We start from the raw sequence: 21,133 nt of genomic DNA on the forward strand, positions 1-21,133 counted from the left end.
GTCCTTTTCCACCAATATTAAAAAAAAATTAGAGTTAACAAAGCATTATTTAGTCTGTACCGGGGTTTTTTTTTTTTACCCTTCCTTCCTTTTTCTGTTATACATACATTTTTTTTTTTTTTTTTTTTTTTTTGGTTTTTCGAGACAGGGTTTCTTTATAGCCCTGGCTGTCCTGGAGCTCACTTTGTAGACCAGGCTGGCCTCGAACTCAGAAATCCACCTGCCTCTGCCTCCCGAGTGCTGGGATTAAAGGCGTGCGCCACCATGCCCGGCTACATCTTTTTTAAGTTATGGTTGACTCTTTCTACAATTGCTTGTCCTATGGGATTGTGTAGTATACCAGTAATATGTTTTACATTGTAATGGTTGTAATGGAATGTTGCATTCATGTCTCACCTGATAAAAGGTTGTCCCTGATCAGATATATAATCTTTATAAGTTTTGTTTGTATCCATATTTTCTCATTTCCTATAGATACATAAGCATAACCATGTCCCCATATTTGTGTATGAGCTAATAAAATTCATTCCATAATACTATCCTCTCTTTACATAATTATCCCAGTAGGAGAATAAGTTGAAGAAGTTTAGGATCAATCCGATCTACATATGCGTCTTGCAGTCTTTGTTCTATAACAGTTAATTCTTTTGCTGCTTCAGCTGTTAGATATATTGGACTGTCTAAAGTTGAATCCCCTTGTAATATTTGAAACAAATCTCTTAACTCATGAATACTTAAACCAATTGTAGACCTTAGCCAGTTAATATCTCCAATTAATTTTTGAAAGTTATTAAGAGATTGCAATTGGTCCCTAAAGATCTGCACCTTTTCTGGTCTTTTTTGTTGATTGACTTTATAACCCAAATACCTAAGTGAATCTCTTCCATGTATTTATTTTTTCTGGAGCAATCTGCAACTCCCAGCATGGTAGAATTCTTTGTGTTTCTTTAAACATTTTCTCTAAAGCATTTTCATAAGAAATGGCCAATAAAATATCATCTTTATAATGATAAATGATAGATTGAGTAAATTGCCCATGAATTATTTTTAGAAATAATTGTTATACAAAATATTGGTTGTTATACAAAATACTGACATAAAGTTGGACTATTTAACATTCCCTGTGGAAATGCATTCCATTTGTATCTTTTCATCCAATCACTGTTGTTCAGAGAAGGTATTGAGAAAGCAAACCTTTCCCTATTCTACTTACGCAAGGGTATTGTAAAAACACAATCTCTCAATTAATTATTAATATGGGCAATTATATTGGTACCAGTTGCTATACTGGTAGCAAAAAAATTAAGAGAAGCCCAGGTTGTCAAGGAACCATTGGTTGAATTACTTTATTCACTGCTCTTAAATTCATTATCATCCTCAATTTTCCTGATTTCTTTTTTACAACAAACATAGAGGAAATCAAAAGGCTGGTAGACTCTTTTATATGTTGAGCCTCCATCTACTCTTGTACCAGTTATTCAAGTGCCTGCATTTTTCTTTTGTTATGGGCCACTGCTCTTGCCATACAGGTCTGTCAGCAGTGGCCCCTTTTATAAATCTGGAAACTCAATCCCTGTGATGTCTTGTATTAGAAGAATGGGCACAGCTTGTGATTGTTCTCAATTACCTATATCAATATCTTCCCCAGAAGCATCTACCATATCAGCCCTAATTTCCTTATTTGCTCTCCCCAGGAATATTGAGTATCCCATTAGTGTAAAAATCCCTTCTCTACAAATTTATGTGTATGTCAGCCAAAGAAAGTCTCAACTTCCTTGTTTGTCCTTCTGTTCCCACATAGTTAATCCATCATATACTTTATCTTATTTGTGATAATTTACCAATTCCTATAAACTGTGTGTGAACCTTCTGAAGTGGCCAATCTGAATCCCAAGACTTTTTGGAAAGTATACTAACATCAACATCTTTGTCCACTAACCCTTCTCTTTCAACAACATTCATTTATATCATTAATTTGAGTCTCTAATCATTAACCACTGTTTGCCAAAACATGGGTTTTTCAGTACTCCCCAAATCCTCTGTTCTTTCTACTGAAGTAGCCTTTTCCTTCATGTAAGGAAACACTAACCACTGACCAACTCTATTCCCTGAATTAATTTGCATTCCCCTTTTCACATATGCCATGATTTTAATTTCTTCCTTGCTATCCCCATCTGTTATACCTGGATAACAATAAATCCACTTCTTCCCAAGATCCTACTGTCACTGAAGGTAAAGGACCATAAATTCCAGTGGTTAACTTGTAACATTCAACTTTTGGAAATAATGTAAAAGGGGTATCATCTGTGGGGAGCTCCTAAACTGCACTTCCTTCTTTTAAATGTATAAGATCAGAAATACTTAGTTTTGATTTTCTTGCCTGCTTGGAACCTCCTAGCTGTCTAAAGGAAGATGGCTTGTATTGTTTGTTGTGCAGTCTTGAGCTGACAGGTCCCTTTGTTTCCTAATATGGAGAGGTTACTTCTTATGGCTCTCTTGGACCTACAATCATTAGACCAATGTTTGTCTACTGATTCCACAGTGGCTACAATACCCTGAAAGCCTTTGTTTTTCATAGGAGCCAGGATCTGCTTATTCTCTTCTATGACTACCTTATTCTCCAGAGTCAATGCGCCCTCTATTTTGAACTTTCTAACCTTACAATTTCTTTGCAAATGGCCAAATTTACCACAATTAAAGCATTGGCCATTTTTATTTCTGAGACTTGTAGCTACAATTTGTCCTATGATATTGGCATGATGCTCCAGAAATCCAATACCAGTTGTCTCTCTTATCCATTCTATTGGAGATTCTCATGATTTCAATTGTCAGATTGCTCTCTTACATTCAGCATTTCATTTTCAAATGTCAAGATCAGTGACTCTGATTTCAGGGTCTGATATGGCTCTATTTACCCAATCTCTCTAAGAAATTGATAAAGACTTCCTGTATGACCATACATAGTAAGTAAGGTAGATTGCCCCCCCCCCACTCCTCAATCATATCCCAAGCTTTTAAAGCTGCAATGACATTGTTCAGTTACAACATAATCAGATCAGATTTGTTCCTTTAGGTCAGCATGATGACCTTCACCAATCAGTTTGTCTTTAGTAACATTTATCCTACTTTCTTTATTATGTTATTCTGTTTTCATGGCTTTTTGTCTCCACCAGGACAACCACTGTAATTGGTGTCCAACTTCTAGCACAGCTGATACCAGTCCCTTCAAATCTTGGAGAATAACTCCATGCTGCATAGCCCAGTTACTTAACATTTCTTTAACAAATGGAGAATGCAAGCCATACAGCATAATAGCTTCTTTTAAATGCTTTAGATCCAGCATTTTTATTGGATGCCATATCAACTCATTATAAGCATGACCACTATTATTAGCAGGCATATGCTACACAAAGACTGAGAAGTCTAAAGATGCCTGTGTAACCCCAGGCAAATCCTCTTGTAGTGCACTTGGCTGAACACTAATACATTGTCCCTGTACCACCTCCTGCTCTTCCTGGCCCTTTGTTTCACAGAGGTGCTCTGGGCACAATGTCAGTGAAAGTGCTTGAAACAGGACAGGGTGTGGCAGTTTGGCTCTCAGCCTGGTTGGCTTCCCTCATTTGGTAAATTGACACAAAGTCTGAACCCTGTTGCTCTCCTTCCACCTGCTCATTTTGCTTTCCAAACACTTCAACCTCTAGCTTGCAAACTTTTTAAGTGCATAGCCAACTCTGCAATCCATTCTAACACAAGAGCACTGAGTGAACCTTCTAAGTTTTCAGCTTTCACCCCAATCTTTTTCAGAATGGTATACATGAAGACTATGAAGCAAAACCAGAAAACCCTCTCTGGTAGCAAGATGGGAGACCAACCAGTGGCAGTAGCTGCTTTTTTGACAACCTCCTTAAGCAACATTTTCAACCCATTGAAACTTGCCTTTTCCTGTACTACATTATAAGAGAAGTTAGCCATTATGCCTAAGTCATGTTGGGTGCACTTGTAGGCTTGGATTTTTAAAAACCTACTTTTATTAGGGTTCTTAAATGATTCAATCTCCCTTCTAATCTGCCATAGGGATGGCAGATGGGAAAGAGGGGAGAGGGTTGTGGACCTGTTCTTTGGAAGCAATTCCAATCTTCATTGTCAGGTCCAATAACAAACACCAAAAACAAATCAGTAGCAGCAGCTCAATCCAGCAGAAACCACAAGGCTCCACTATATTGCCATGAATTAACAGAATTAGCAAGAAGCATCCAGAATACCAGAAGTTCTTTGGTACATTTCACTCTATGAAGTGAAGACCATCAAAGCATTGCATGACTCACAAAGACCTGTGAATTGTTGCAAGGCATAGCAATGCATGAATATCCTTTCACTGTTTGTGGGGTTATATTTATATTCTTTCTAAACATCACATGTTCTCAGAAGCATCTGCTTCAGCAAAACATCATATGCCATCTCACATGTCTGCTTTAACAAAATATCCTCTCATGTGTTTGCTTCAGCAAAACATCCTCTCACAAGATAGCTTCCAGAAAAATACCATGTGAAAATCGAGTTTCCAAAGAAACCAGAAATTTCAACTCCACCTATGCTTACTTCTTGTTAGGTAGAGACATTTGGACCCAAGGGTGACAGGGTGCCATATCCTAGGAGTGGCCAGTTGTCCCTTGGGTATCATCTTTATTCATTGATGTTGGTCATATATCATACAGCCTCCCTAATCTCACAAGACATCTCTGAGTGTCAGCTCAACAAGAGCCCAAGGCCTTTGGCAGGTGATTGGGGCAGCTGACTCAGTGACACCTGGCTTCCTCTGTCATACATTAGAATTGAGGTCTATTTTTCAATGTCCCATTATCCTGAAAGAACATCATGTCTGAGAATGTCTTTCTTCTGAGATGTGTGTTTCTTTTCATCTCTGTCAGTTACATTCTCTCTTGGCTCCTGGAGGCCAACTTTTCCTTTTAGTACACATTAATTTAGCTGTCCTTAGCTATGTAAAAGTTGGGGTGGCTTCAGACCCTGCTTACTTTGCTCCAATACAGACTGGATTCTGCAGTCCCAAAGCCCAAGAGACAGTTTCCCCGCTTCCAGCATTCCCTACAGTGGAGTCACTCTGCCTGCCTGTAGCAGCTCCTGCTGACTTGCTGATCAGCAGTTCTTTGGAGATGGTCCCTGTGGTTTTCCTCAGGCTGTTGTTTGGCATTTTCCAAACATTTTTACCTTATGTCACACAAAGAAAGCAGTATTTGTAGGGCATACTCCAGGGAAAAATGTTGCTTTTCAGCAAAGGCCACTAGCCTAGAGGCAACTGCCTGGGGGACCCTAGGTGCCCTGTCACTATAATGTATCTCCAAGAGACCAGGATGTAGCCTTTCTGCCTCCCTAGTTAAGCATCTAAACCACAATTCCATTTTAAATGTTTACTGCTTAAGAGATTATTGGTTGCTTTTAGTTAAAAAAAAAAAAAGCAGTTTCAAGTTTTGACTTGTACCACTTACTAAACTTGTGTTCTTAATCATGTGTGGGTGTTTTTTTCCCTGTAAGCCTCAGTTTTGTCATTTACATGAAAACAACCCTACCAGTATCAACCCTATTTTGTCATTTACATGAAAACATCCCTATCCTATCAGTAGTAAGTATTCCATAGAACTTAATTCTTCATTTAAAGATTTATTAGTTCACACACACACACACACACACACACACACACACACACACACTTATGTGTGTGGTTGGAGATAGAGGCCAGAATAGGATATCTGATCCCATGGGGCTATAGTTACCGGAAGTTGTGAACTACCTGCAGTGAATTTGGGGAACCAAACTCTGGTGTTCTTAATGACTAAGCCATCTCTTCAGGCCTTACAAATTAATTCTTACTGGCAATTTTATCATTCAATTATTTATGATACCATTTTTTGTAAAAACAGACTTGTACTTATTAGAACCTCCCAAGGTTATGAGTGCCTCATATTCTGCCTTGGGAAGTTGGCATATCCTGGACCTATCAATGCTGCTCAAAATGGGTATGGGTGGATAGATCTGTTCTCTTGCTGTGTACTCCCTCTGTCTCTCTCTATCACCATTCTTTAACTTCTGCCTTCTGACTTGAAGTAGTCATCAGTGCAAATGTGATTCATACCTGTAATTTCAGCACCTGAAAGGGTAGAGGCAGAAGGATCAGATCTTCAAAGTCATTCTCAGCTACTCAGGGAGCTCAAGACGAACCTGAGCTACTTTCTCAAAAAAAAAAAAAAAAAAAAAAGTAAAGAGTTGATTTAAGGTTAAACAGTGTGAATGCATCATCTTATTCTGTCTAGTGTCATAGCTCATAACCACACATCGCCATATAAATTTGTATTAGAAATCCATTGAAGTCTTGATCAAATAAAAATTCTTTGATTGTGATTCAATAGTCACATGGAGCTAGCAACTGCTACTTTATGCATAGGAAGTATAGAGGGGCAGACAGAGATCATTTCTGTGAAGGCATGGGGTTCTAACAGCCTACTCTTCTCTGCCTGAAGACCTTCACATGCTAGTCCAGTCTTTCACCCCTAAGAAGGTGTCTTGGTTTGACAGACACCATGACTATGACAACTCTTATAAGAACAATATTTAATTACCGCTGGCTTACAGTTTCAGAAGTTTAGTCCATTGTCATCATAGTGGGAAGCATGGCAGCATCTAGGCAGACATGGTACTGGAGAAGGAGCTGCAAGTTCTACATCTTCATCTAAAGGGAACCAGGAGCAGACTGTCTTCAGGCAGCGAGAAGAAGGATCTCAAAGCCCACCCCAACAGTGACACACTTCCTCCAACAAGACAACACTTCCTCCAACAAGGCCACACCTCCTAATAGTGCCACTCTCTGGGCCAAGCATATTCAAACTACCACAGAAGTCAATGTTACGTCTTTAACAAACCAGATCATTGTTTTAGAAGCAAAATATTCCTTGGGAGGTAATCGATCTGCCCTTGTAGCTATTGCTACCTCCTGATACTTTCTTTTAACCTGGTGATGAGGTTGCTGACACTCTAAGCAAGGAGTGCAATTTCTGAAAGGTCTTTTTTTCTCTTTGAAACTTCAGTATCCCTGTTGTTCAACTTGCTCCATGCTCATTAAAGGTGATGAAGGTAAAATTGCAGACAGGACATCCCACTTCCATGTTGTCTTTCCCATTAGCTCAGTTGCTAACTGTTCTAAAAGCCCCACCTGCTATGCTTCAGGCCTCCTCACTGTTCTCCTCCGTTCAGGAAGCTTCAAAAGCCTACCCCAGGAGGGTAAGACCCAGAGCTGTATGCTTTTCAGGCTGGGTACCATTTCTGTTCCTTGGTTTCTTCACTGGGTTTCTGGGGAAATAAAAGGATTTGCCTTGGATCTGAACAGAGTTTGAAGGAGGCAGGGACATGTTTACAAAGACTCTTTAAGATACACCAGATGAAAGATAGATTCAGACAAGGTAAGATTAGGAGAATTTTATTCTCATCGTACTAGTGAGAGTAATAAGAATGGATGTGAGAGGAACAAGCTGTTATTATATATTTATTATAAATTTATTATTGAGTTATTTTAGTACCACAGTGTGTGTATGCATGTGTGTGTGTGTGTGTGTGTGTGTATGTGTGTATGTGTGTGTGTGTGTGTGTGTGTGTGTGCATAGATTAGGAGATAAGTTATGAGAGTTTGTTCTTTCATCTATCAAGCACATCTTGGGGAACAAAGTAAGGTGGCTAAGCCTAGAGGCAAGCACCTTTAGCAGCCGAGCCATCTCTGAGCCATCACCAGAAGCGATCTTTAATAGCCCCATGATTTTGAGACTGAGCAGCAAAGGAAAATAGCAGCCCATTAAGCGGAAGGAAAGTTACAGTCAAGCTGGCTTCAGGGATGTAATGGAGTTTAGTTTGGCACCTCTGTGGGAGGCTTAAATTATGCAACCATGTTAAACTTCTCTGAGTATAAATTATTAACCCTCATTAACCTTCCCTTTGTATGCCCTTATCAGGGCAAAGCCAATTTAAATACACTAGCACCGTGCCCCTCAGCCTCCTCTTGCCGAGGCTGTCTCTTCATATGCAGGTGCTCTTCAGCAGACTGCAGATGAAAGTGATTCTCACTAAGGAACTGCTGACAAGACAGCAAGCTGACTCTGGCAGGAAACTGAACATTCAGCCTCAATCTGCCTCAAGTGTCAAATACAAAGGTGAATTCTCAAGAGGAATAAAGCCACCCTGGCCAGAGGAGTCCCCAAGACTGCCACTTTCTTGGCCATGATTCTTGGCTTTGTATCAGCCAATCAAATCATCCATACATCCATGGACTTTATTCTTCCTATGCGAATGAGGATTTTAGATTGTGTGAATTCTCAGAGCCACTTAATAACTACTCCAGAAAAATTACCATGGGGCACCATGTCCATCTGATGGTCAGGAACAAGGGAAAGAACGTGTTAGGTTCTTCATAGCCTTTATTAAAGAAAGATGAGCCCGGCACATGGTATTCTTCTGAGAGGAAAAGAAGAAATTGAGCTTGTTCCAAAACACACCAAGGGAAAGTTACTGTCAGAGAGCAGGGGTGGGGAGGTGGGGGTGGTGGTCAGCAGGTGGGACATTTCTGAGAGATTAGGATAAAACCTTGCTAAAGGCACCTAACAGGATTCTTGCTGATCCAGGGCCCAAAACGTGATGGGGTGGGAGAGTGGTGGAGAACGAGTAGCCCCATCTAATCCCTAGGGTAAGTTCCAGAGCAGGGTTGCTCAACCTGGGGCTTACCACCCCTGTGGGGTCGCATATCAGATACTTACATTATGATTCATAACAGTAGAAAAATTACAGACATGAAGTAGCAATGAAAAGAATTTTGCGGTTAAGGGTCACCACAACATGAAGTGTTAAAGGGTCTAGGCAGCTCAACAGGATTTCTGCGGAAGTTGAGTCAGGCCAGGGAGGATGAGGAAGTCACAAGACAAGGCAAGGCTGGACAGGAAGGAGATTCAGATCCTGAGGAGCATTGTCCTTAGAAGTCATGTGAGTCTCTGTGTCTCCCTCATCACCTAGCCCCAGCGGACTCCGGCGCCTCAGCTTTGTGAAAGGGGTTCCATCCCTGAGCTTCCTGGTTCACCAGCTCTTGGCAGATGAGTGCAGCTGCTCCCAGGGAATAGAGTAGGCGCACTTTAGCTGCTGGCACCCTGTTGTTGGAATAATGTGCTAACATGCAGGTCCCCTGAAATAGCCCCTTATTATCAGCAACACCCCAGATGCTGTGTGCAGAGCCAGCCGCTCCTCTGCAATCATGCTTTCTGTGCCTTCCATTAGGTGGCCTGGCTGTGAGGTGGGGGTGCACAGAGGGCTGCTGGATGAAGTTCCATTGAAAAAGAAGCACCATGCAGTGTTGATGGTGTCTGAGTGGGCCGTTGCGGGGCAGAGCCCTACTCTGCTCCTGAGCAGAATAGAAGACATGTAGTTGCCTTGGCCTGCCTGCTAACTGTGAGCAAGCCACCACTGGCATGGAAGGCTGAGCCTGCACATGATCGAATGTTTCTTTTGTAGAAATGTCATCAGATAACCTGATAAAAACAAAATTGAATCTGTCAGATTTCGATGCCAGGGTTTGAAATATTGCTAAAGCTCCCTTAAAACTGTCATTGCTAATAAGATTTTAGAACAGGCTACATGGTGTGTGTTTGCACACCCATCTGAGCCTTTCTGTGTTCTTGTAGAGAAGGGGAGAGGCAGTGGCTGCTGGCTCTAGCCCCACTTGGCACCCGGACTACCAATGCCAAAAAGAACAAGACTTAATTACTTAACTACTGAAAGCAGAGTGGACTGCTAATTCAAGATGGAGAAGAGGTATCTGAGACAAAGTGGCTTCTCCTGGCGTTCTGAGAAAGCACACAGGGGAATCCACAGCAGCCATGTCCTTTACTACCTCCTTGAATAGACCAGAACATTTTCTGGGTTCCAGTAATTTAACACCATAGTCCTCAACAAATTTTGAAGAAAAGGGTCCAGGCAACATCTGGAACACTGTCATCTATCACATGTTGAGGTTTGTTCTTTTGTTATGCTAAATACTAGTTTCTCCCAGAGATCACACATCAACCCAAGGTGATGCTATGTCACTTTGCCCCCCAAGTTATCCCACATTGGTGAATAAAGATGCCAAAAGCCAATAGCTGGGCAGAAGAGATATAGGCAGGGTTTAGGGTTTCCAGGCTTGGGGAAGAGCCACAAAGGGGGTGGGGCCGTTGGGGGAAGAAGGTAGGGAGAGGAGAAGGCACCATGGGATAAGAAGCTTAAAATAATGGCCATGTGGGCTGGCTAATTGAAGTTAAGAGCAGCCCAGACAAAACATGGCAAATTTTATAATGGACTTATTGGCTGAGAAATAGACATGCTAGCATAGAGGTTAGATATCTGTCCAGCTCTTGTGCTAATTAAAGCTCATTGTAAACATAAAGGTCATGTGTGCCTTTTATCCAGGAACTAAATGGTCAGATGGAGTTTTAGAAGCCCCAATTGAGATGAAATATTTTCTACAATCTGTCACCGTGGAAGAGTGCTTTCCCATGATTCACTTTCTGACTGCAGTGAACCTTCCACAGAGTCCCTCCCCTGCCTATTCCAGCATCCTCCACAGGCTGGCCACATGTTCAACGCCTCATGTGCACTGACTGTCCTTACTCTTTCTTGCCATTCCTTGCTCTGGTGGTCCAGCCCCCAGCCTCCCTCAAAGTCTCCCTTTCATTCCATCTCTTCCCATTGAACCCTTGCTGCCCTCGGAGCCAGGTTCCCCAGATCCCCTCTGAGAGGCACCATAGCTCGTGTCGACAATGGTTTCCTGATAACGGGGCTCCTTCTCCCATCTCTTTCTCTTGTGGCTTTGTTCTCTCTGTTTCTCCGCTGACTTGCAGCACTGTCCCACCCCAGGCCCGGTACAGCTCCAGTGTATCACTTCAAGCTCTGGAGATGTTGCACTTAGGGCATGCTGCCTGGTCACTCTGGTTGCCGCCCCTGCACTCCTCCATTGTCACAGCTCACTCTTACCATGTCCGTGAAGAGAGTACCCACTGTGCCATTCGCTCTAGGACTGCAGTTCTACAGCAGTGTAACAGCCATGTCACTGTCCTGCAGCAGATTAGCAAGGCCACTGGTCCCCGCTCTGCAGGGCTCTGATGGCACCAGGGTGAAGAAGAAAGATGACTAGAGATATTTCTGAGTTGTGGGCTGCCATCTAGACTGGGTCTAGAGAACATTTCACATAAGGACAGCCCAGGACAGCCTTGCTAGGGAGGAATAATGAGAATGGATTCTATAGTGCCAGGGGCTGGAAGGACAAGGTCAAATGTAGGTGTTCTGGGGTGGTCACCCAAGTCTTTCTGGACCATGAGGGGCACAGATCCAGTCCCAAGGCCTCCCGTGAGCAGGCACCTTTGTGGCTTTTTTTTTTTTTTTTTTTTTTTTTAGGGCTAAAGCTGAGGTTTTAGAATTTGATCATGTGTTAAGAGTTTATGGGATCATTTCAGAGAAATTTCTTTCTTTCATGTCTAAAGGTTTCAGACTTTAAAGTATATATTGTATATTGAACAGATTCCTCCCTGTGCTTCCTGCCATTTCTCACCCCTCCACACTGCTGTTTATCCTTTTGTCTCCATAAAGGGTTGTACCTGACTACCAGTGCAGGTACCCACGGAAGCCAGAGGTGTGACATGCCCCAGGAGCTGCAGCTCTAGGTAACTGTGAGGCTGGGAGCAGAAATCAGGTCCTCTGCAAGAACAGAAAGTTCTCTTAATCCCTGAGCCATCTCTCCAGCCCTGAACAAATTTCTTAATATCCTGGTATGTTAGGTTGACTTTGTTCACTCGGTTGGACTAAGAAACACCACTCAGGGAATCAATGAAGCATACCTTGGGTGTGTCTGTGATAGCAAAGTGAAGTGAAAAGCCTTTCTATGGGCAAAGCCCATGAGTGAATAAAAAGAGTGAAAGGAAAGAGGAAGAAGCCTGTAGCACATCCTACTTTCTCTGTTTCCCATTCCAGAGATGAGGCATCTCAGCCACCAACATCAAGCTACCCTGTCCGCCATGCCTTCCTTTCTCCCAACCCCAATCAAATGTACCCTCCATCTTGTAACCACACAATCAATTCACGAAGACAGTAAGAAAATAGAGTCTCTCCCTCTAATGTGTTAAGGAAGTTTGTAATTCTGTACCAGGCTACATTCATAGGTATCCTGGGGTTCATGTGCCCCCACAGACTATAGGTCGAACTCACAGGCTGAAAGCTGTATGAGCAGTTATTCCTATACTTCCTTTAATCAAAATTGCTGCAGCTAGTGGCTCTGGGATCCTCACACCTATCCCCCAGACAGACAGATTGACATTCGCCTTTGTTTGACCAAATATTTTGTAAACTATCTCCCTGCTGTTAGGTTCTTATTGCCCACAGCCCATCCTTCGAGAACAGATGCTGGGGTGTTTCCAGCCGTTTATGCTTGAATAAGGACATACGTTTTAAAAGACAAATAGGGGAATTCAAGGAGTCCTAGGACCTATGAGTGAGGTCCGTGGGACTGAAGACTTTCTTACAGCAGCTCAAAGTTCATTTTACATTATCAGTTCTCCGTTGCTACCTGAACTTGGCCTCACTGCAAGAAAAGCGAATTTTAATGCACCGACACGCGGCACATGTGGGCAGTGGCCCCACCTAGGGGCAGAACGGTGTATTTTCTTTCTGTCTTCTCTTCCTGTTTATTCATTTTCTGAGTTGAAGAATGGAAAAGCTCACAGACTTGCAGACCAGGGAATTTTCCATCAGCCTATCCAGAAAGCTGGAGGATGTTTGAAGGAGACATCACTTGGAACAAAAGACTGGCCACAGCACATTTTTTTTCCCCTTAGGATGTCACCAACAAATTGGCTGCCCTGTGCCACACCCACCCCCTACCCCCATGCCCCGATTTGTCTAGAAGCACGGCTGAGGGGGAGCAGGAATGAGTTAATAGTGTGAGCCATTGACTGTCACAGGGGTGCGGGCGAGAACTGCATTGGAGGAAGGCGAGCCAGATCCACAGTTGAATGGGCTCACCCGATTCACAGATGTGGCATCAGTAACTCTGGGGTTCACATAGCTTCACTCTCTATGGAAGCTTGGGAGCAGAAAAGCCTGAGAAGCTAGGAACCGAACAGCTCTCCCAGACATAGGGATGTGACGGGGGAGGGAGTGGCCAGAGGAGCTTACAAGTGGATGGGAAGTCTTCCTTCCCACATTTTTTTCCTCCCAGGTATCTTAGCTGATCATAATGTTTATTTCAGAGGGAAGAAAGCCCTCACTCAGAGACTTGAAACCACATATCCTTCACAACTCAGAGAAAACGCTGAAGGTTGAAAGTACCTGTTTATCAAAGGGAACCTATGTTACCTCCGTTCTTGTTCGTGCAAGCTCACTGTGTTCTCATTCACACTTCACTGAGCATGAGATGACAAAACTGTACACTGATTGCATGTACGAGGCCAGACTCAATCCAGGCCACTCGGCTGACAGTTTCAACCCAATCATATATGGAAACTCCCTTGCATCAGGGCTGAAAACAGGTTAGGGAACTCACATCACTGGCATCAGGAGCCTGTGTGTGCTACAGGTGAATATGAGATTCCTGGAACATGGTGGGGAGTTAGAGAGAGGGGGTGAGGGAGTCATGGGAGGAAGAGGTGGAGAGACAGGAAGAGGAGGGCAGGAGAGAGCCCTTGGTGCTCCCGACAGAATTTGAAGAGTGATGATCTAAATCCATCCTGAAGCCGATTGTAGGAGCGCTGTCTAGAGCCTGTTGTCTCAGTGGCTAAAGCCAGCAAGAATGGCAAATGCTAGCAAGCATCTCTCCCTCCCCAGCGCCCGCCCTCACCCCTGTGTGTGTGTGTGTGTGTGTGTGTGTGTGTGTGTGCGTGCGTGTGTGTGTGTGTGTGTGCGCACGCACGCTGTGTGCCATGTATGGAGTGTTTAAGACAACTGGAAATGCCTCTGTGGGCAGCTTAAACCTACAGGCATTGCAAGCCGCCCACCTTCTCTGTGAGTTATAATGAAAACTCCCACAGCTAGTCTGCGTGTGCACAGAATCCAGACTCGGAGGTCACCAGGCTCAGGAAGAATTCAATGAAAAAGGCTTCGGCGTCTGCAGCTTGAAAGCTCACTCTCCCATCTTGGTGACTCCACCGGGTACAGACCAAGGCAAATGTGAAACTTCCACCGGCCCTGCCCAACCCTCCCCAGCACTGGAAACCAGCCCCACTTCCCATTTCCCATCTCCCGCGGTAGCTCCACTGAGGGCCGCAGCGCTGGGAGGGGAAGCACTTCAGTGCAGGGCCTTACATCACTGTCCTATTAGTCTAAGCAGAAGAGAGCAGATTGTTTATTTTGGTTCAGCTCTGCTCCAGGCTGTAACATCAGATGTAACTCCCAGAGTGACAAATTCTGATCGCAGTGTCACAGAGTAAACAAGAGCCAGGGAAGCCGGGTGAGCATGCTTCCATAGGGGGTGTGGAGTGGGATGGCGTCCAGGTCCCACTTTGAATCCCTTTGTCTTAGGCAGCCCCCCAGCCTTTCCCTGGGAATCTGTACTTTTCTTCACATCCACCCACGACCGTCAACAGCTTCCACCAGGCTAATAGACCGGGTCTTTAATTTCTTTCAAAGTATTAATGAAAGGTGATTCCTGCTTTTCCCTTAGAGCATATTTAACTCCTTTCCTAGTTCATATTTCATGAGATTTGCTGGGTATTTCTCAATGCCGCAAAGCCCAGGAGACATTAATTCTAATCTCAAGTGGCAGACTTACCCCATGAGGGTATTGCTGATACCCCGAAAGTTTGGGCCAGGACATCTGTCAAGGGGAGCCACAAGAATGACATTCTAAGGCTCAGTTCTGACCATCCATCCTCACAGAGCTCTGCAGGGTGGATAGATCCTGCTGTCACAGCAGATACTAAAGCCAGCAAGGCAACAGTCAGCTTGAGCAGTGGCTCTTTCCTGCCAATTGTAACCATCACTCACCCCAAGCCCGGGAGTGTGTGTAACAGTAGACCCCCACATTATCTGAAGGCTGCGTACCTATTTGATATCAGGGTATCCAGTCCTCATCTCACACAGGAGGCTCCTCCCACCTCAATGCAAGGAGCACAGTACCCACTGTGAAGCAGGACAAAACTGAAGCCAGCTTGCTTGACAAGACAGCATCCCTATCTGCTTCCAAGTGGGTCCAATACCTGTAAGGTGACACCAGGTGACCCCTAACTCTGGGTGTTTGTGGGTGAAAGGCTGGAGAAGCTGAAACAAGGCCAGCCCTTTATGGGTCCCTAATGGCCCTATGGCTACTCTGCCACAGTGCAAGATACTGCTATGTTGGTTGGGGACATCTTGAAACACAATGCCCCTGTTTCTTCCTCTTGTCTACTTGCTGTTGTTGGGCTTCTGTTCCTTTTTTAAGTCCAGAGAGGTGTGTTTTCCACTTACCTGTGGACTCAAAGGCCTGCCTCAAAAATAAATAATGACTCACTACAATGCCAAAGGTTAAAATTGCTATAAAGCATATTTCTCATATTAAAAAAATCTAGTGGAATTTTCTGGAAGGAATCCAAAAGGCTCCTGACAGAACTAGGGCTTTAGATGTCTGTCTCCTTCCATCACACCTCAGTCCCTGCTCCTCTGGTACCAGCAGAGAGCACAACCATAGTACCAGGCCTCTGGCTTGCCTTTGAATCTCTGGGTCAGTCACCATAGGATGTTATCCCGATGACATCATCACTACCTACCACCCAAGAACCAGAGATGACCCCAGCAGCCTGCTTTCCAGAGGGAATCCTGGTAGAATTAGCACAGGGACAAGTGTATGTTGAGATTGAGGTTGCAAATTGGGGGTGCTGGAAGCTAGATTAGCTGCAGGCTCCATATTGATATGAATCAGTACCAACCTCCTCCCCTGCTTCTTCTGCACAGGGATTGGCACCCTATGCTCCTAACAACCTGCCTCTTTGTGCACGCCTCACTTCCCTTCTGTAAATGGGCCATTCTGAAAGTTATTAGGCAGCAGCTTACTTCTAAAAAACTTTCTTACAGCAGGAAAGTCACTGGCTGCACACAGGGCTGTGTCCACAGTGCCATGCCCTTCAGAACTTGGGGAAACATTGACCAGAGACCCCAGGAAGGATGCAGGCCTCTTGGCCCTCAAACTCCTTCTGATGCTCTGATGGCCTCTTGGGCTTCCTGGCTTTAGGAAAGGGGTTGGTATTGTAGGGGGGTTGGTTCCAGGTTGGTATGGGGGGCTTCTTCTCATTCATCCCGTGGTTCGTCAGTTCAATGACTTACTAGTACTTGATAGACTCTGAATTGTCTAGGAACTGATTTCTAGCCAACACTCTGTGATCTAAGGCACTCATCTCATTAAACTTCCAGCAGACAGTGGGGTGAAGACGGCAGTGGCAATGCCCTGTGCATGGAAGGAGGGACACAGGCAGACACTTCACTCTCCACCACTCACTCCTCACCAGTTCATTCACACATTTTGCTCTCTCTCTCTCTCTCTCTCTCTCTCTCTCTCTCTCTCTCTCTCTCTCTCTCTCTCTCTCTTTCTCTCTCTCTTACTACGACTACGACTACGACTACGACTACGACTACGACTACGACTACGACTACGACTACGACTACTACTGGAGGGATTCTGCCTAGCCGGTTGGGAGCAAGGATGCTACTGTCCATCCTTCGGATTTCTGGATGTGCAGAGCAAGGGATTATGGGATTATGCCATCCCAACTGCTGTGGGTGAGACCCCCTACTCCAGGATGGCATATGTGAGGATGTCGCTTTGTGAATACAGACACCACAAGGTAAAGTGTGTGCCTTTGAAAGTCAAATTCTCCTACTCTCAGGAATTGATCCTTCAGTGCACAAAAAGCAGCCATTTTCTCTTATGGCTATTTTTTTCTCCATAAAGCACTTGTTTAAAAAAAAAATTATGTTACACCCCATACAACTGTTTTTGTTGTTGTTTTCTTTTGGTTTTAATCTTTGATTTTAAATGCAGTAAAGGGTTGCCCTAACTTTAAAAATCTAAAAAACTCTGAAATTAAATTTGGGGACACTGACCTGAGGCAAATAACTCAACACTATAAAACTTCTGCAGCAGAAAAGGCCTCTGCCCTCACCAACATTTCAGGTAGACTCTGGATTGTCTAGGAACTAATTTTTTAGCCAACATTGTGTAATCTAAGGCACTCATCTCATTAAACTTCCAACAGACAGTGGGGTAGGGATGGCATCGGTAGGTAATGTCCTGAGCATGGGAGCCTTTTTTTTTTTTCTACTTGAGATATTGGACCAGAAAGTCCTACACAGCAGAAAGCTCAGCCATGTGTGAACATGGCTAAGGATTCCAGGCCAATGGCTGCCTACTGGGGTGCAATAAATGCTTTGATGTAGTTCCCAGGTGTGTTCTTGGAATGTACTATTGACAGTGTTGTGACCAGAAACCTTCCCAGAGGAAGCACTGACCAGGGACAGCTGTAGATCTAGGCTGGGCTGAGAGAGAGCCTTGATGGGAACCGCCTCCTCCAATCCCTTCCCCTCTTCTTTTCCTCCCTCCAACTGTTCTCCCACACCTGATGTCTCCTTGCCTTGACCCATCGCTTCAAAGTTCTCAGCAAGGCACCAGGCTAGTTGCATCACCTACAAGCCATGATTAAGACAGTCAACCCACTTTCAACTTCATTTCTACTTAAATTTGCCACACACAAGCTAGACAGCAGAAGTCCCCAAAACTCAAGAGCAGAAATGCACTGGTGTTCTGAAGAGCAGGAACCCCGGTGGACCCTGGGACTTCCGTACCAGTAGCCTACAGCGAGGCGGGTGCCCAGGCCCAGTGCAAGAGAGTGGTAATCCTTCCCTCTGTCACTGTCATTTTGCCAAAGTAAGGAGGGAGCAGATCATCTGTAATCACCCACCGTGTCACAGGTACTTAGAAATATATCTGAGTGAAGCTTTTCTGTCTATTCCACTGTATCTGGTACTGAGGCTGTGAGTGGAAGTTAATGGCTACTTGTATGTTTCTGTAGCCATTTATATCTCCTGGTTAAAGCTGGGTACACAGGAGGCCGAACTCATGGATTCAGCCTATTAGCATCTCTGTCTCTAGAATGTCAGTACCATACTGTCACTACTATACAGAGCCAATGTTTTCTGTTGTTAGAGAGTCTTTGTAAAGTGAATGAACTGGGTCCCCGAGACTAGCCAGTGTCTGGCTTTGCTGTAGCCTGGGAGCACAGTCACAGCAGGCTTTGGTAACTTTGTCAGGATTTCCCAGGCTGCTTTTCTTTGATCTCTTTAATGTGCTAGATACCATTAGGAGTCTGTGGGCAAAGCAAGAACAGAGACCGCATTTATGCTGCAGACAGCAGACACATGCCTATGATTGACATTTGATATCCCATGATTATTGCGGTCTTACAATAGTCAGAATGAACCTAAGTCCCCATGGATGGATGTTTAAAGTGGGGGAAATGTGCTCCATATACACAACAGGAAACTATGTTTAAATAGTTTAGACATAGGAAGCAGTGGCCCTGTAATTTATAGGAACACAGGTAACCTTGGAGAGATAATCCAGGCATAGCAAAGGAAATACTGCGAGGGCTCACTTAAACATGTGGACTCTGTAAAAAGACATGCTCATCTGGAGAAGCAGGGCAACCAGAGGGTAAGGATCAGAGCACATATGACATGTGAATTAGACAGGAATAATAACTTCAAGAGCTCTGTCATATAACATGGTGACTATACTTACTAAAAATAGGACATGCTGGAAGGCTGGTAAGGGAACAGATTTTAAGTCTCTTTGCCATAAATGGAGATAAAAACTACGGTAGGTCATGAATATGCTAATTAACTTGATTCAGCAGTTCCACAGTATCTACACAGCTCAAAATGTCATATTGCATATCATCATAAACTGATACTATTTTTATTTACCGACCTTAAACATAACAAAAGAGAATATGTATAATAAATACTTCTTAAAAGATGAAAGTAATAGAAGAAAATGGCTTGGTTCAAGAGTCAGTGTCCCCATGAGACTTTGCCGCTAGTAAGATAAAGACACTGCCGTGGTACAAATGAGTCTGTGGACAGATGTCATGCCTTGATCTCAATAAACCTAGAGACAAGAACAGGTTCCTACAACTCACGTAGGAATGACTCTTTGTGACCCTAGAAGACGAGGTAAGGAACAGCAGCCTGCCCCCATGGCTGTGAAGGGCAACGAGGAGCTTGTGATGGCAGTCAACAGATTACCAGCATAGTCAAAGCAGGTCCCTCCATTCTCATGCTCCTTACCTAGTGCTGGCCCATTGGGGGAACCCCTTTTCCTTATTCTAAAGCACCTTGAAAACAATGTTGTTTGCATGTTGCTCTTGAGATAACTGGCCCCCTTTCCATTGCATCATAATGATAAGATGTGAGAAGAGTTGCAGGGGTGTTAAGGGCCCTCCTCTTTCTGGAGCTGGGGAGTTATTATTTCAGATGGAAACAGTTCAGCCACAGAACATCCATTAGTCAGGCTGCCAGCGTGTTGTGGCCACAATATCCATGTGGTAACCATCCCAACTTACTTCTTGTCCGCAGACCCCTCCTCATAAGCTGCATGCATCAGGCCTACACCCTGCTGCAGGCTGCATTCCCATCTCGGTGGGTGTGATGCTCAACCTTGATTATCAGATTGATGTAATTTAGCGTCACTATGGAAACAAACCTCTGGGCACGTCTTGATTGGACTAATTGAGGTAGGAAAACGCATCCTTGGTGTGAAGAGAATCCTAATCCTTCCATGGTGGAGGATGGAGGACATCCCAAGATGGATGAAAAGGAAAAGCTGGCTGAGGACCAACATTTATCACTCCCTGCATCCTGAGTATATAATGTAACTGGATGCCCCATGTTCCTGCCACCACTCTGGCTCCACCAGGATGGACTGCCCCTCCAACTGTGATCCAAGAGAACCCTTCCTTGCTTAAGGATTTTTTTGTCAGAGCATCACCGAAAGCAGCTCACTGCGTGAGTCATATCACTGCACTCCAAGTGAAAGCAAGGTGGCACTCTGCCACTCACACAGGCTCACGAGAGGGGTTGCAGGTGAGAGTGGAGCAGAAGTCTTCCCGTTTGGAGTGTCCTCTTCCAGTCATGCATCCCAGCATGACTTTCTCTTCCCACCCTGCTCCACGCATCCATCCCTACATGCCTCTGTGTTTAATGGATGCTGTCAGAAAGGCTACCAAGCAAATATGTTTAGTGTCTTTGGGAATGGAAGTTATGAGTTAAGGCTTCTGCCAGATTCAATCTTGGTCTGGGCATGATTGGAAAATGTGTGTTGTGGCCATCTGTCTAGAACTGACTGGGTGGAACGCTGAGACTTGCCACATCTGAGACAGGGTGGCAATCACATTTCATGGAAGAAAAATGGCAGTGAGCAAAACATGGGTGCAGACACCCACAAATTGAACTGTTAGGAGCCTTCACTCTCGAATTTGTACAGTAATGGGTTTTCCGCAAGAATGAACAGAATTGCCTTAGTTTTCCCCCTGCACTCTCAGTGTGTGCAAGTCTTCATTTATTTAAATACATGCATATGCCGTGTGTTCTCCACAGCCTCACCCACATTTGCCTTATCTAAACAGAGTCAATTTTTAGATTTTCATTTTCCAAGTTAAAAATCTTATTTTAATTTGGTTTTCTCTTCTTTTGAACTCCACTTGAAATATGATTTTTGCTACCATTTAACACATTTCCATTGATTTTTCTCTTAACTCCTTGTATTGAGTTTCAGAGCGGTGCCACAGGTCACTCAGCACCACCATGTTTTGAAGTAGACACCATGACAATGATAACAACTTTGGTTTCAGGTGCCTCCTCGCTCATAGATCACCAGAAAGCGTTTACATCAATCAATTGGCTCACACTTTACCCAGAGTGCTCTGGGGAGCAGAGCCTTAGGCTAGAATGAATAGTGCTGACACTGTTTGGGAACTGAAAGCCCAGGGTGGCTAGGGTGAAAAATAAAGAGGAATTAAAGCCAGAAGAAATGATAAGCAAT

The 21,133-nt window shown here is 44.1% G+C and overlaps 1 protein-coding gene across 9 annotated transcripts in view; it reads left to right on the forward strand.

Annotated features, from left to right (window-relative positions):
- Prkn (parkin RBR E3 ubiquitin protein ligase) overlaps window positions 1-21,133 on the forward strand; it is a 1,223,012-nt gene that overhangs the window by 758,581 nt on the left and 443,298 nt on the right. The window contains exon 7 of one of the 9 annotated variants that reach the window (XM_030249895.1): window positions 11,665-12,006. The exons of the other annotated variants lie outside the window; for them this stretch is intronic. Within the exon in view, the coding sequence (XP_030105755.1) occupies window positions 11,665-11,713 (49 nt within the window). The 3' untranslated portion in view covers window positions 11,714-12,006. Of the gene's footprint in view, window positions 1-11,664; window positions 12,007-21,133 lie in introns of those variants that run through there. 9 annotated transcript variants of the gene reach the window in all.

Source organism: Mus musculus, chromosome 17, assembly GCF_000001635.26.
Source record: "Mus musculus strain C57BL/6J chromosome 17, GRCm38.p6 C57BL/6J".
Classification (NCBI taxonomy): Eukaryota; Metazoa; Chordata; class Mammalia; order Rodentia; family Muridae; genus Mus; species Mus musculus.